Raw genomic sequence first — 17,470 nt, 5'->3', positions numbered from 1 at the left:
ATCCGGCTGTGTAAACATACCCTCAAAATGTGAATGAGATTTCTGCTTCACCCTCCTGCTGTGAGGATGTTTGAGAAAGAGAGAGGGAGAGAGACTGTGTTTGTGTCTGAGAGGTAGAGATCAGACAGTGAGAGGTTGGCGGGGGTGGTGATGGAGGTGGTGATGGAGGTGGAGGTGGAGGTGGAGGGGGGGGCGGTATACAGACCAAGTGTTATTGGCTGCAGGTAAATTCAATTTGGAGGCGGATGCTGAGTTTCTGCCAAACCACCCACACACACCACACACACACCACACACACACAGACACACACGCACACACACACACATCTACATTTTCACGACTACACTGAAATGACTTTATAAACACATATTAATTGTCATGGCAACCCCCGGGAAGCAAGGAAAACAGATGGATCAAACCGAGTGTTTACCAAAACACAGAGACAGCCAAACACCCACGGTTGGATTTGAGACATTTAGGGCTTTTCCTGTTGCACCAGGGAGGAGGAGGGAGGCGTTACAGGTGCTGTGGGGGGGGGGGGGATGTGTGTGTGTGTGTGTGTGTGTGTATTCAGAGCTCCCTCACCCACACAAGCCTCGTTCTTTCCTCCCGGTGTTACAGTACATGCTATTTACACTGATCCCTTGATATGAGAAAGGCTACCTGGATGGTTCCTGTTGTCATCAGTGTCAGGGAGTGGGGGGGGGGGGGAGTGGGTGGTGCTTTGAATGGATAGAGGCTGCAGGGGGGGGGGGATATTTATTGGAAGGATTCAATCCTCTGTTTCACCCCCACCTCTCTCTCTCTCTCTCTCTCTCTCTCTCTCTCTCTCTCTCTCTCATTCTCCCTCTCTCTCTCAAAGCCCCTCCAACTCCAGCACCGACAGGGAGGAGCAGGAGGAGCAGGAGGAGCAGGAGGAGCAGGAGGAGCAGGAGGAGGAGGAGGAGCAGGAGAGAGGACCCAGTTGTGTTATCACATGTTGCTGCAGCAGCTCCAACCTTCGTCTCTGCGCTGCACCTCGAACCGGCGAGATGTGGCCACTGCATCTGTAGTGGCTTCCACCTGTGGCTGCACTCCTATTCCCTCTACGACACAGAGAGAGAAAGAGAGAGAGAGAGAAAGAACCAAAAAAAAGGGGGAGTTGAGAGAGGTCTGAGAGGAGGGAGGAGGAGGAGGAGATCTTTAATGATAAGTGGACTTCTTTCACAGAGAGAGAGAGATCCTCGCCACACATCCAGTGGACCCAAATGAAAGGTAAGATGATGCTGCTGCTTCACATCAGATTCACTTTAACGCTGCAGTGTGTCTCTGTGGTTCTGCATCTATCAACCCTGCCCTGTCATTTGTCTTAGTAATCAAGTAAAAGGTCAGCCGGTGAGCTGAGGATTGGACCTGCCGGGTTGAATCCTGTGTGTGTGTTTCCATCTGTGTGTGTGTGTGCAGGCAGTGTGTTTCCACAGGTGGTTGACACAGCGTCTGCTCCCTGTTCTGACACTAATGAGGGCAGAAGAGTGTGGCGCCGCCGGGAGAAAACATTGAGAGTTGATGGTTTGCTGGTGTTTTAGCAACAAAAAAAAGGAAGCAACCCCTGGAGGGAGGCAGGGTGCTTCATGTGGCTGAGCCGACCAGAGGAGAAGCACCCTGGGACTGTCACTTTCAACACTAATTACTGTAATCTGAGAGAGCGTAGAGGAAAAGGATGCTGTAGATGAGAAAAACACCTGCCGAGCTCAGGGAAACCGAGTCTTTCTTTACACATTAAGTTAACTTATGTGCAATTTCTCTGGAAACCCTCTTTCATGCGTGAGCTAGATCTTTAATTTGACATGAATTTTGTATTTTTTCAATCATGATCAGCGTCTTTGTTGCATCGCTCACAAACAGCGGTTGGATGTGTTGTTGATGTTCTTTCTTTCATTAAGTCTTTCTTTGTTCAAATGTAAAAAAAGAGATTGTTTCCAAACAAAGGGATGCATCTGTGTTTGCTCCTCAGTCTGTGGGGGACTGGACACACGATGGCACTGTTGAGACAGACGACATAATAGTCTCTAACTGCATCTGAATGACCTTTTCATCGCCATAAATAACCCTGTGGTGCATAAAATCCCAGTTTGGCCATTAGTAGGACTGATTGAATACAGATATTGATTCTGAAGCTCTTCTTATGCAGCCAGACTCCCGAGTGTGGAAGGTGTGTGTGTGTGTGAGTGTAGAGACCAGGTTCAAATATTTCTAAGTGAATTTGATTTTGAAATGTGTGTTATTTTCCTGGTGTTTCAATCGCTCACTGTGCCGTGAATAAAGGCGCACTCCAGAGATCCCAGTGGTCAGTCTGCAGGCGAGAGGACGAGCAAGCGGTCTCCGTCTCTATGGAAATTGCTTTCGTCATAACACTTCCTATTCAGCCTGCGCCGGGGCTCCTGGTCGTGCAGCAGACACAGACCTTTGACAGCACATAACCAAGATCGCTGGTGGAGGAGACGACATTAGCGTCGAAGCACGGCCCCGGAGCAACAGATCCTTTTATCGTTGAGCTTAGAAACGCTGTGTGTTCCTCATCAGGCATTCTCACCACATTAAAGTTTATTTATTTTTTCCCATATGCTAAATACTGACACATACATCGTTAAGAACCATATAAAAATGTGTTTAATGGATCTGACCTTTATCTCAAACACTTAAAGCACATCTGTCACCTTCCTTGAGAACCTGTTTGTTTGACATCATAGGTTACTGAAGTTAGAGAACCATTTAAACCTACAGCTTCCATCTATGTAACAGAAATGTTTTATTGTGACGGATCCACGACTTATTTCGCCAAGTGAAAAAAAAACCTCCTGAATCCGCCTGTTTATCCAGATCGGTTCCAAAAATTAAGGAAATGATTTTGCAGTTTTTGAGTAATCCAGCTCACAATCAACCAAACTCAGGGAGCGCAGTCCCCTTATGAAAGCACATTAAAATTCAAACACTCAAGCATCACCAATGCACACTCTCATAAATATCGGCCCTCTCAACACGCCTGATTTGTTTTCATCGAGATCCATAAATTATTCCCTGGGAAATGAGGGAAAATGTCACGAAAAATACCAAGAAGGTTAAAGAGAAAATCCGGGATCTGCTCCATGATCCGGATTTGATAGATTTCTCCCTGACTCATACCACATCCTTCATGGTACTACGCAGGTTTTTATAAAAAACACAAACAAACACAAATAAGATTATAACCGTCTTAGAGCAGGTAATGAAATAACAGTTGACTGGAATTGAATTATTTAGCAAATGCTGGTTCAATGTTAAAAATACACATGCGTATTGTATAATGTTTTTCCTTTATTTACCTAACACAAAACAACTTGTGGATTCTATTCTATTCTTCCTGAAGCGTTCTTATCTCATGAGGCTACTTTTTCCTTTTTCCCCACGTTTGACAAACCAGTATCCTAAAACCAGCACGATGCCTGGACTCATTAACAAGGAGAACCAGAGCGCCCTGCCCCTCAGCGTCTCTGACATCACTTCCTGTGTCAGGGGCTACACTCTGGCTCTCACAGCCTCCATGACCTACGAAAACATTGAGGATCATGCAATCGAGGGTGAGTGAACACTGCACTGTAGTAGCCACTTTGGATCAGTTCAAACCCATCGCCTGCTCTGAAACGCTGCTGTAAAGCTGATTATTATTGACTGGATGTGTAATTGCTTGTTTACTGTCTCTGGTTCATGCACTTGTTTCTTTTTTTTTTACTTGTTCCTCTCGTTCTGCCTTTTAAGGGATCTTCATTTATCCCCTGGAGGAAAACTCCATTGTCGTCGGGTTCGAGGCGATGATTTCCAGTCAAATCATTACACTGCAAATCAAGGACAAGGCAAAGATTGAGGACTGTTACCTGGACAGCTGCAGCACATCGAACGGAGGCCTCCAGAGTGGAAGTGGTGAGAGTTCCACCTCTCTGATCTATGGGTTGTTCTATTGGTGGTGGAGAGGTGAACCGTGCATTCATACATCCAACGGTCCATCCAACTGTCTGTCCATTCATACATCCAACGGTCCATCCAACTGTCTGTCCATCCATCCATCCATCCAACGGTCCATCCAACTGTCTGTCCATCCATCCATCCCACTGTCTGTCCAACTGCCTGTCTATTCATCCATCCAACTGTCTGTCCAACTGTCTGTCCATCCATCCATCCAACGGTCCATCCAACTGTCCGTCAAACTGTCTGTCCATCCATCCAACTGTCTGTCAAACTGTCCGTCTATTCATCCATCCAACTGTCTGTCCATCCATCCATCCAACGGTCCATCCAACTGTCTGTCAATCCATCCATCCAACTGTCTGTCCAACTGTCTGTCTATTCATCCATCCAACTGTCTGTCCAACTGTCTGTCCATCCATCCATCCAACGGTCCATCCAACTGTCTGTCAAACTGTCTGTCCATCCATCCAACTGTCTGTCAAACTGTCCGTCTATTCATCCATCCAACTGTCTGTCCATCCATCCATCCATATAACTGTCTGTCCATCCATCCATATAACTGTCCAACTGTCTGTCTATTCATCCATCCAACTGTCTGCCCATCCATCCATCCAACGGTCCATCCAACTGTCTGTCCATCCATCCATCCAACTGTCTGTCCAACTGTCTGTCCATCCATCCATCCAACTGTCTGTCCATCCATCCATCCATCCAACGGTCCATCCAACTGTCTGTCAATCCATCCATCCATATAACTGTTCATCCCACTGTCTATTCATCCATCCAACTGTCTGTCAATCCATCCATCCAACGGTCCATCCAACTGTCTGTCAATCCATCCATCCCACTGTCTGTCAAACTGTCCGTCTATTCATCCATCCAACTGTCTGTCCAACTGTCTGTCCATTCATCCATCCCACTGTCTGTCCAACTGTCTGTCTATTCATCCATCCAACTGTCTGTCAATCCGTCCATACAACTGTCCGTCCAACTGTCTGTCCATCCATCCATCCAACTGTCTGTCAAACTGTCCGTCTATTCATCCATCCAACTGTCTGTCCAACTGTCTGTCCATCCATCCATCCAACGGTCCATCCAACTGTCTGTCAAACTGTCTGTCCATCCATCCAACTGTCTGTCAAACTGTCCGTCTATTCATCCATCCAACTGTCTGTCCATCCATCCATCCATATAACTGTCTGTCCATCCATCCATATAACTGTCCAACTGTCTGTCTATTCATCCATCCAACTGTCTGCCCATCCATCCATCCAACGGTCCATCCAACTGTCTGTCCATCCATCCATCCAACTGTCTGTCCAACTGTCTGTCCATCCATCCATCCAACTGTCTGTCCATCCATCCATCCATCCAACGGTCCATCCAACTGTCTGTCAATCCATCCATCCATATAACTGTTCATCCCACTGTCTATTCATCCATCCAACTGTCTGTCAATCCATCCATCCAACGGTCCATCCAACTGTCTGTCAATCCATCCATCCCACTGTCTGTCAAACTGTCCGTCTATTCATCCATCCAACTGTCTGTCCATCCATCCATCCATGTAACTGTCCATCCCACTGTCTGTCCATTCATCCATATAACTGTCCATCCAACTGTCTGTCCATCCATCCATCCAACTGTCTGTCAAACTGTCCGTCTATTCATCCATCCAACTGTCTGTCCATCCATCCATCCATATAACGGTCCATCCAACTGTCTGTCCATCCATCCATCCATATAACTGTCCAACTCTCTGTCTATTCATCCATCCAACTGTCTGTCAATCCATCCATCCAACGGTCCATCCAACTGTCTGTCCATCCATCCATCCAACGGTCCATCCAACTGTCTGTCCATCCATCCATCCAACTGTCCATCCATCCATCCATCCATCCATCCAACTGTCTGTCAAACTGTCCGTCTATTCATCCATCCAACTGTCTGTCCATCCATCCATCCATATAACTGTCCAACTGTCTGTCTATTCATCCATCCAACTATCTGTCAATCCATCCATCCAACGGTCCATCCAACTGTCTGTCCATCCATCCATCCATGTAACTGTCCAACCCACTGTCTGTCCATTCATCCATATAACTGTCCATCCAACTGTCTGTCAATCCATCCATCCAACTGTCTGTCAAACTGTCCGTCTATTCATCCATCCAACTGTCTGTCCATCCATCCATCCATATAACGGTCCATCCAACTGTCTGTCCATCCATCCATCCATATAACTGTCCAACTGTCTGTCTATTCATCCATCCAACTGTCTGTCAATCCATCCATCCAACGGTCCATCCAACTGTCTGTCCATCCATCCATCCATGTAACTGTCCATCCCACTGTCTGTCCATCCATCCATCCATCCATCCATCTAACTGTCCATCCCACTGTCTGTCCATCCATCCATCCAACTGTCTGTCCAACTGTCTGTCTATTCATCCATCCCACTGTCTGTCCATCCATCCATATAACTGTCCATCTAACTGTCCATCCATCCATCCATCTAACTGTCTGTCCATCCATCCATCCATCCATCTAACTGTCAATGCATCCAACTGTCTATCTATTCATCCATCCAACTGTCTGTCCATCCATCCATCCATCCATATACCTGTCCATCCCACTGTCTGTCCATCCATTCTTCCATCCAACTGTCTGTCCAACTGTCCATCTATTCATCCATCCAACTGTCTGTCCATCCATCCATCCAACTGTCCATCTATTCATCCATCCATCTAACTGTCCATCCCACTGTCTGTCCATCCATTCTTCCATCCATCTATCCATCTATCCATCCAACTGTCCATCTATTCATCTATTCATCCATCCAACTCTCTGTCTATCTAAATTGAGTTGTATTATGGGAAATGCAGGATCCACTGTTCCATAACTAAATGCCAGGATATCTCTACATCTGCAACTTTGATTCAGGCCATTTTATTTAAAATATAATATTCTTTATGGAAAGATATGACTGAATTGCTGAAGCAGCCCTCTAAGATTCCCTTCACATGAACATCTGTACAGTCTTTATGAGTCTATATATACACATATTTATACATGTGTACATGTTATAATTACTATTATTATACCGCCATTACTATTATATATACTGTTGCTGCCATTATTACCATATACTGCTTTTATATTGGTATAATTACTATCATATATAAATATATATTATGTTATATTATATACTATATATACTGTACTATTCTTATATACTGTCTAACAATAACATTACCATCATATCATCAGTACTATTACCATCATCTTGACACTGCACCTTATCTACCTATTTTATTGTATTTTATCTTGTGCTTCTGTTTTTTATTCTTTCTACCTCAATATTTTTAATTGTATTGTATTGTATTGTATTCAAATATACCAGCTGCTATGACAACTTAATTTCCCTTCGGGGATGAATAAAGTACTCTATCTATCTATCTATCTAAATAGAGATTAGAGATGTCAAATTAAAATGTTCTGGTATTTTACAAATAGAGTAAATATAAATAGCGTCTGTAGCTATATAAATCTTAGTCTTTCAAAGACGGCAGTGATAACACAACCTCTTGTTTCTAGACAAACAACTGCTTTGCTGGCTTCATCCTTAACATTAGTCATCGACTCTAAGATCCTTTGCTGTGGGCGCCTAAGTTGTTTACAGGCTTTCTCGAGGTTTGTCTGAGTTACAACCGAGGGTGAAGCCTGTGTGTGCTTTCTACATAAATCAGTAAAATGTTAAATCAGTATTCCTGGAGGGAGAGCTGCTCAGGGATTGAAATAAATCAAGGAAGGTGTCAGACATCAATTACAGCTCCAGGCTCTCTCTGGACAACTTTACTTTAGTTCTGATATCCTCTGCTCATCTATTCTGCTGTTCCAGGACACATAGTGTTGGATGAGGATTTGGAGCGGACGGTGCTGGTGGTTAACCTTGGGATCATCCCTCCTATGGAGACGGTCCACATTCTGGTCAGTACCTCCTCGGAGCTCTCCACCCTGCCCAGCGGGGGCATCCGGGTGTCCTCCCCCCCGGTGTGCACACCTCGGGTACAGAGGACGATCAACGAGGAGCAGGGACTGTCCCCCAACTTCTCCAGACCGTAAGAAAAACAACCTAATCCAACCTATTACTCAGTTGACTGCACCACATCAATACTGCTTTTCGTCTAGTGAAAATTGATTTGATCGCATCAAGATGGCTCAGTTTTAACATGGTTCTGTTTGTCCTCTTTCAGGCGGGACAGACATCCCTCTGCCACAAGTCCTCACGATCAAACCCCCAACTCTCCCCAGCTGTGGTTGACCTCTCTGCTGGAGGAGGAGGCCATCAACTCCATGGACTACAAGTTCAACTTCCAGCTGGAGATACGTGCTCCTTACCTCCTCGCAGGTCAGAGAACTGACCATCTCTCCTTAAGGGCAAACCTCCTCCTCCTCCTCCTCCTCGGGGGAATACTGATTTAGTTATAATGCTTCAATCAGCCTGATCACTTGAGCTGTTCACTGTAATCAAGCTGTGCAGGTCTGTGCTATTTGACAGCTTTAATTGTGAAGGGGACACAGATATTTCTCAGCAGGTTCTGAGCTGAAGTGGGTTTTGATGACATAAGTCTGTTATATTACATATGCTGGAATAAAGGGGAGGTTGGACATTTTGTAAAATATGCTCATTCAAGGGTTGAATTGGTCACCACTCTCATGACTGTTCAGTCTGGAGCCGCAGCCTGGAGATGGTTTTAGTATTCAGTCATTTATTATCCCACGCAGGAATCTTGGCTTCCAATCAGGTGCTGAAGACAATAAACTTTCAGTTTCACCAATGTCACACACATTGAGAAATCAGTCACTTAAATATGCCTCATGAAATCCATGATTTCCTCTTTTGGAAATCAGTGAAAATGGCAAAAAAAACGTTAAAAAACAAATTTCTGGATGGTGCCAAATGTTGTTTCTTTCAAAATTCTCCAAACAAACAAAATAAAAACACAACCTCCTTGGCCGATGTTACAAAGTGCAGCACCTGAAATTACTCAAAACAACATGAGCTTCAAATTGAGCAGGTATGTTGCCGGGGGAACGAAGCAGTAAAGGTTCGGCGTATGTTATTATAAAGATCTGTTCTGTTCTAAACTATAAAAAGAAACCACGACCAGCACCTTTAAAGCTCCTCAATGACGATGACAGATTCAACTCCTGTAAAACCACAACCGTTGAACTTTAGAAAATGATGGACAAAAACAATATTGTAGTAAATAAATTAAAAATAAATTAAAAAAATGATTAATTAGGTGATGATAAAGGCAAATTCTGTATTTCTACATTCATTTGTTTAGATATTTCAACAGTTATTCATTTAATTCTATTTATTATCATCATATGTTAGAAATTCTTGTTTGGAGATCCTCTTGCTCAGCTGTTTCTCCCTGTTTTCAGTCTTTATGCTACGTTTGCAATATTCCCACTGTAGCATGACATGTATCCTACAAACATTAAAATGGTAGTTTTCATTGAACTCACATGTTTCTCCTTCAAACCTGACCACTCGGTGGTTTGAGCATCACAGACATCTTTACATAACGGTGCATAATTACTGATGATTTATTCTTCATGTTTTCTCAAACTGCGACAGCACTCGAAAGCATCACTGTGACGATTATCCGTAATTACGAGTTGTTTCCGTGGCTCCTGCTGGTTTGTTATCAGTTGTTGTCACAGGACGGTGAAGCTGCCGCTGGTTGTTGATCTGCTTCTGGGTTTCCGCTCCGTGTAGGTGTCGAGAGCCCGTCTCACGCCATCCGAGCCGACGCAGACCCTCAGGCCCGCTCCGCCACCAGCGTGGTCGTCACTCTGGCGGACAAATACACGTACGACTGCCCCGTCAGCATCCTCATTTACCCCAGCGGTAGGTGAACGGCTTCCAAACTCATACACATGCATTTATAAACAAGCTTTTGTCTCTTTAAAGTAAAAATATTACTTGTACACAACGTGTTCCCTGTTGAACGTCTCATCAGATCCGTGGTGAGGTGAGTCACGGCCTCACATTGTGTTTACAAGGGTCTCATCTGGAATAAAAGGCCCTCCTGTTGTTATTGTGTGACATTCCAGTGCACTCTGTCTCCATTGTGTGGGTGTGCAGTGTCAGGCCTTTCTTTTTTCTTTCTGTTCTTCGCCGCTGCCTTGACCTCCAGTCCAGTGTGTGTGGGCCACTCGTCTCCCAGAGGCAGCAATGAGCCTCTGCTCACAAACAGACCTGCAGCAAGTGCCGAGCAATTTAATTCAGCTCAGACCGCTGCTGGAGTTTCAGTCACAACATCAGGAGAGATGGAGGATACGGCTGCGTTACAGGCATGCGTGTGTGCCAGGAACAAACCCAGAGAAAACCAGAAGTTTGTTTTCATCATCCGTTAACAGCCAGAAACACAAACTGTCTCATCCAGCCTCCAATTGAATACAAGACTTCCACATAGTTTGTTATTTTAAGACTTGTTTTTAATGATCAAACTGTTGAAACAATGAAAGATATCAGTCAAAACCAGTCGGGGGAGGAACACGAAGAGGTTATGAACTTATTGATGTGATCACCCAATTTTTTTATCAGTAGTACTTTAAATCAAATCAAAATCAAATCAAATCAAATCAAAGTTTATTGTCACATGCAACAATGAGAGCGTCATTGGAGCAGTGAAATTCTTGGGACATGGCAGGCAGCATCTACACAGTAGACGGGCTTTACAAAAATTAAAAAAAAAAGAATTGACATACCATATAACATATAACGTATAACATATTAAAATGAAGCAGAAAAATATTGAAATGAAGCAGATGTTTACCGGGTGGAGTGGGGAATATTAAATTAAATAATATGAATATATGTGTAGAAAGTGTATTTGTATGGTGGTGGAGCAGAATGTACATTATAACCTTGAGACTCAAGATGTTGATCATCAAATAAGTATAATAGGATAAAACAAATTTGATAATAAGATAAATATAGAGTAGAATAAAATATGTAATTACCCAAGAAATGTACAATTATTAAAACACTAATTAATCAGACTGGTAGAAAAAACCTTGTGGACATATAAGTATCATGAAGGCTGAAGACTTGTTGCACAGTCGAAAGCAGAAAAATGTGATGGATCAGTATTGATTGTGTCTTTCAGTTTTAGCTAAAATAATATACAAAAACATTTCACAATCAATGTTACTATCTTTAATAGCTCAACAGTTTTCAGTAGATTAGTACAGACGTTCATGGTCCCCAGAGGATAGACCCAGACCCATTCTGCATCCAAGTTTCATGGTCGTCTGTTCAGTAGTTTTTCTGTAATCCTGCTTAAAAACAAACAAACAAATCAACAATTTCTTATCGTTAAGGTTAAATTTTACATAAAATAGAGAACAGTGGTGTTGGGAATTTTCCAGTGTGTTTCTTTAAATTATATTTTATCCAGTAAAGACTTTTCAATCTATAAACTTTCAATAAAAATTGAATCAATACTTCATTCGTCTCTTGCAGAAATGACTTTTTCTGCAACTGAAGAGAAATAACAATCCCAAATCCCCAGAATCCTCTCAGTCCACTGAACTCATCGTTTTCTTCAGACCCATTTTCATTTGGAGTTTATACAGATCACCACTGCAGGTCTTTCAGGTCTCGTCCATCTGCTTTCCAATCTGCCTGCGACACATCCAGTTACGTCTCTGTCCTGACCCGCTGTGTCTCTGCAGAGCCTCATCTGCCACATGTGCTCGTGGAGAATGGAGACATGACACAGGAGGAGTACGACGAGTATCTGCACGGCCGCGGTGATTTCATCAAGGCCACTAAGAAGGACTCCAGCAACGAGAGGAAAGTGAGTGTGTCATCGACATCGGCCCCATTTACCTGAGCAGAGGACAATGATATCGAAGCAGAATCATTGAAGAGCACACGACCGCCCAGCATCCGCCACAGAGCCCTGTAATAGTGTCACATTATTTTGTTCTACCTTGCAATCTGAGGGAATCCAATACGAGTCTAGTACATGACTATGTGGATGAATCAGCTCCCATCTGAACAAGAGTCGTAAAATATTATTATATATATAAAAAAAGGCCATCATTTTATGAAATATAGTGAGCTGAATATTTTTATTTGGAAAATCCACAAAGATAAAGAGAACATTTGAGATGAAGAGCTATTTTTTTCCATAGACGAGTAAATAGAAAAGAAAGATGAGGGATGTTTTAATCATTTGGATTTGATTTATTTGTCACATTCACAGAAACACAATGTAAAACATGTGGTGAAATGTGTGTGTGTGCAGACAAACCAAGGGACTAACCATACAAAGAGTAAATAGATTAATAAAATAAGTTTAAAAAGTAATTCCTACAATAGAAACATAACTTAGCATAGTCCACTATTCAAATATACGTAGATACAGTTCAATTAATGTTAACCCAAACATAACATGTCATAATAACACAATTTATCAATCAGGGACACGAACAGCAGTTGGTCTCACACTATATTTATTCACAATTTGGAGTCGGCTGAATTAGCTGTTAACAGTTTCTGTTATTCCATTGCACCATTGATTGCACTGACACTTATGACTGGATAATTAAGATTCTGGAGAAAACATCAAAAATATAATGATTCATTGGCGAGTCCTGCAGCTCTAAGTGCCTCCGTGATTTCTGCATGTTTATAGGCAATCATATTTGTCATAGAAGTAGATGATTATTATATACGTGTAAAGTGTAGGTGACTCAGAAAAGGACCTCTACAAAAAAAGCGTTTAACTTCTTTGAGTGTGGAAACTGGTCTTATGTAGAACCCAAATAATTGCCACCCGCCCCCAAATCAATTTTTCAAAGCCCATTTAAAGAAAAGGAAGCCACGCTCGTTCCAGCTCGCTGAGCACTTCTGTATTATTATTTTTCCAGCCGCCGGGCTGAGGGCTTTGTTTCCTTTACTTCAGAGAGTTGTGTGTCTACAGCGGTGATGAGGTTGTTAAGTGACCACAGACCTAAACAGGAGACAGAGCGAGAGCACTTGGCCATAAAAAAATGGTTTCTATGGAAACACTCCAAAAGGCTCACCACTGTCTGCCTGGAATTTCCGGCACATCTAGAATAATTGATATTCTCCGTCTGTCGCCCCCATCGCTTGCCTCTTTTATCTTCTGGCTTCCTTGAGTGTTAAATTAAAGCCTTCACACATTCACACAGAAATCCCTGTTATGTCCCAGTGTCAAATCCTCTGATAATGAATGCTCTGTCCTCTGGTTCCCGTGTCTTCACAGGTGGACGTCATTCACAGGCGGCTCCATAAGGACATCCTCCACAACCCCGTGGTCATGTTGAACTTCTGTCCTGACCTCAAGTCCATCAGCTCCGACCTGAGGAAGGTGCACGGCGAGTTCATCTTCCTCATCGACCGCAGCGGCAGCATGAGCGGCGTCAACATCAACCGCGTGAAGGTATTTTAATCTCCATGTGTGTGTGAGTGTGTGTGTGTGAGTCACAGGTTTACATATAAATTGTAACATATCACACACACAAGCAGCAGTTTAAAGATGGATCTTTCTTTAAATGATGATCTGCAGATTCCATAGAACTTTTTAAGTCACAATCAAACCCACAGAAATGTAAACATGATTTTAAAGCGATTAGACAGAGAACACGTGACGGATGTGATATGACAGGAGAGCGGCTGCATGAGAGGCTGTGTAATTGCTTCCTGGGCTCCGAGCCACGGCCAAACACTCAGTCTGAGCAGATTATAGACGTGGTTAGCCAACTGTGTGAAGGGCAGGTACACAAGACTATCGATCAGGCAAATCATTCACTACCAGCCAAACGTCTCAGCCTTCAACTACTGAGTCTTCCACATTTCATCAGAGCTCATGAGGTTTATTCCAAAACCTGCACTCACGCTCCACATGTGATTGAACATGTTTGCTGGTTGTTTGTCTGCTTTTGAACCGACCCTGTGACGAGACGTTTATTTGTGACTCAGGCTTTTTATATATTTTTATTGGCTGTGTCTGGTTCGGAGGATTCTGGGCTCAGGGCCAGGATGAGCCCGACGCCGGGGACGTGCCGAATATTTACTAGCACCAAGGAGGTTATGTTTTTACCCCTTTGTCCATTTGTTTTATTGGTTTATTTTATCAGCAGGATAACAAGAGAACTACTGAGCAGCCGGTTCCATTCACTGATGACCTGCTCTGGGTTTAAATCAAAGGAGCCTTTTCTGTTTCCATTTTTGTTTCTATGGTGAGATAGGATGTTTCTCTTTAATATGACGAGACATGGCGTTAACCTTGGTGGAGGTACGAGCTGCACTTATTGTTACCTCCGCCAAGGAAGTGATGTTTAGGCAAGTACTTCATCAACCGAACCCTTAAGGTTTGGTGAGGATCCGGATCAGGGAGAAGATCCAGGAATTATTCATCACTTCCTTTAACAGTGAGAGTTTTTTTCTGGACATTTTTCACGATTTCGTACAGTTTGGTGTCGATCCCCCAAAAAAATCTGAATTTGAAAGGTTTAAAAATATTAATTAGAGTCTGATCTTGTTTCGTCTTTTCATCAATCTTCCACATTATGGTTTTATAGATATGAATCTGCATTCTGTTGGCTTATCCGTGAGCTGTGGTTTTATTTAATGGCTACGCACTCGACTCAGAGCTATTCTCGTTCCCACTGCTCTTTCAGGGACTCTCACAGAACAGCTGGATCATTATATATAATGATTTTTTTCCTTTCTTGATGTGCCTGAATTGATTTATTCTTGATTGTCTGGCCGATATGATCTTACTGCTCATCCTCTGAATAAGTAAAGGTTGAGACGAGTGTTATTCTTCTGGAAACTGCTGTAGAGGAGACAGTGACGGATGTAATTCTACAGTATAACCTTTCTCTCACCTCCTCGAGAGAATCTGCTGTAGGGTGATGACAGCAGAACATCGTGCTTCCATCGGGACATGTGGTGAATTGCAGTGGAAATGATCAAACACTCCAAACTGATATCAGGCCCCTAATGAGCAGCAGAGTTGATTCCTTCTGTCAGGACGTCGGGTTTCACAGCCTCTGCTCTGTTCTCTGGACGTGTTCTTCCTCTCTTTCTCAGGACGCCATGGTGGTGATTCTCAAGAGCCTGGTGCCCGGCTGCCTCTTCAACATCATCGGCTTCGGTTCCACGTTCAAGTCGCTGTTCACAACCAGCCAGAACTATGAGGAGGTAAAGGAACTCTGTGCTGCACTAACACACGTACTAACACAAGTTCGTAGCTAACAGTTCTTTGGCAAAGCTTTTAAATCAGTCGGCACCGAAAGCTGCTTTCCAAAGTTTGAGAAAACGAATCAGTTGCCGTAACGCGCCCACATGCAAAGTGTGAAGCTGGTAGGACGGACGGTTCTCGAGAATTGCGAGTTACAGACACGATGGTGTTGTGTTAATTGAATGAAAGCAACTGTGAATCTTCTTTTCATGTTCTCCTCCGCGCCACGATTAAACCCAGGAGGCCGTGTCCCTGGCGTGCGAGTATGTCAGGAAGATCAGAGCCGACATGGGGGGCACCAACGTCTTGGCGCCACTCACCTGGATCCTGAGGCAGCCGACGTTCAGCGGACACCCCCGCCTGCTGTTCCTGCTCACCGACGGGGCCGTCAGCAACACGGGCAAAGTGATCGAGCTGGTCCGCAGACACGCTCGCTACAGCAGGCGAGTGCCGGGTGTTGGAATAAAGGACAACACGGTTCAACACACAAACACATTGCAGAACTAGAATGTCACTCAGGCGAGCGCATGGCTCCGCCCAACAGTCCCCCGAAGGTCAATCAGGCTGCGTTGCATTTCACACACTCGTAGACCACGAGGTCGTTATATGTGCAAGATTGTTTTCAGCATCAAAATCCATGAATTATTAAGTGTTTGAAAAACCACTTGTTGATCCAGATCTGCACAGATATCTAAAGGGTTCTTTGAAATCCTTTTAGTAATATTTGCATAATTTGCTTACAAACACTCAACAAACAACAACAAACAAATGGACATGGGTGAAAACATAAACCCCTGGAAGGAGCTAATAAGATTAAGATGTGATTTGTATCTACACATATGTACATTACCATGTTTCTAAGGTACCGGGGTTAAGATTAAAGGAATCAGATGTAAGCTTATTAAGAAGCAATGTAGCAGTAATGGCACAAGCAGAGAAATGTTAATGAAAATACATTCCTCTTTTGTTTATACTCATTATGCAAAAAGCAAAAGCCGAGCTCACCGACATACACAAGTATCACACCCAGGGATTGTCAGGGACTTAAAGGCAACACCTGGTTACGGAGCCGTAATCCTTTCAAAATGAAATCACACAGCGTATGTTGTGTCCAAGTCACACATCATATTTCACTGCAAGGAATCTGTGGCGATGTTTGCTCGAGCTCAGTTTTAGATTAAAACAACACAACGGAATAAGGACGCGTGAACGCTCGCCGAGCAATGTGAACGGCAGCTGTCAGGCGAGGGCGAGCACACAGGGAAATAATTCCATCAGAGTCTCACGCTGTGAAATCCTCTCCCGAGTCACTCTGGAGATAATTGACTTTTTGTCTTCTCCCTTCTAATGGCTGCCTGCCCGCAGACGACTGCATTAGATGCACGGAGCTCGGCCCATTCGCCAACACTTCCCGGGTCATTATCACGCCATGCCTTACAAATCAGCACAGCCGGTCAGAGACGAGATCAGACTACGGGGACAATCCATGTTGGGAGTTTAATTATAGAAAGTGACATTTAGGCTTTTTAATCTGCTTCCACCTGCAGAGATCCCCAAGTTATATTCCACTAATTGAATAGTATATATCTCCACTGCATCTCGTTAAAACATGAATCTGATGGAGTCGAGCGATGTCTACGCCGGTCAGAGCACGAGTTGAGTGTCGTTCTCCATTTATTCTGACAAAGTAAGCGAAAAAACGAATTCTAATCAGTTACCATAGAGATACAGGACATTATTAAATGTTCCACATTTGTCACTGCAGGCCTTTACATACCAGGTAACAACTCTTTATGCAAATATGTGTATCTATAACAATTAGATTAAATGGAATAAATCAAAACGCACATTGGATTCTTTGACACGTTACACTGCTGTGTCTGTGCAGATGCTTCACGTTCGGCATTGGACAGAACGCCTGCAGGAGGCTGGTGCAGGGCCTGGCCACCGTCTCCAGAGGGACGGCAGAGTTCCTGGCCGAGGGCGAGAGGCTGCAACCCAAGGTACTCGTCGTCTGCCGCTTCGCGTATCACTGCTAACGACAGAGAGCTATTCTGAGGGGCCACTTAAGATGCATTATGGGTAACGTAATGGCGTGTAAGGGTCAGAAGGAAGCTGTAAGTATATTTTTGTTAATCCTCCACAGATGATAAAGTCCCTGAAGAAAACCATGTCTCCGGTGCTCAGTG

General features: G+C 43.7%; 1 protein-coding gene across 1 annotated transcript in view; it reads left to right on the top strand.

Moving 5' to 3' along the window:
* The first annotated feature begins 3,436 nt into the window (after positions 1-3,436).
* vwa5b1 (von Willebrand factor A domain containing 5B1) overlaps positions 3,437-17,470 on the top strand; it is a 29,850-nt gene continuing 15,816 nt past the window's right edge. The window contains exons 1-11 of the mRNA XM_061075442.1: positions 3,437-3,596; positions 3,775-3,936; positions 7,883-8,102; positions 8,238-8,392; positions 9,773-9,904; positions 11,737-11,861; positions 13,299-13,475; positions 15,131-15,241; positions 15,522-15,724; positions 17,170-17,284; positions 17,428-17,470. The exon at positions 17,428-17,470 is cut by the window's right edge and continues 143 nt beyond it. Coding sequence (XP_060931425.1) covers positions 3,458-3,596; positions 3,775-3,936; positions 7,883-8,102; positions 8,238-8,392; positions 9,773-9,904; positions 11,737-11,861; positions 13,299-13,475; positions 15,131-15,241; positions 15,522-15,724; positions 17,170-17,284; positions 17,428-17,470 — 1,582 coding nt within the window. The 5' untranslated portion in view covers positions 3,437-3,457. The remainder of the gene's footprint in view (positions 3,597-3,774; positions 3,937-7,882; positions 8,103-8,237; positions 8,393-9,772; positions 9,905-11,736; positions 11,862-13,298; positions 13,476-15,130; positions 15,242-15,521; positions 15,725-17,169; positions 17,285-17,427) is intronic.

This window comes from Limanda limanda, chromosome 7, assembly GCF_963576545.1.
Source record: "Limanda limanda chromosome 7, fLimLim1.1, whole genome shotgun sequence".
In the NCBI taxonomy this organism is placed as follows: Eukaryota; Metazoa; Chordata; class Actinopteri; order Pleuronectiformes; family Pleuronectidae; genus Limanda; species Limanda limanda.
The sequence above is the reverse complement of the archived record's forward strand: the minus strand, read 5'-3'. Positions and strand labels throughout refer to the sequence as shown.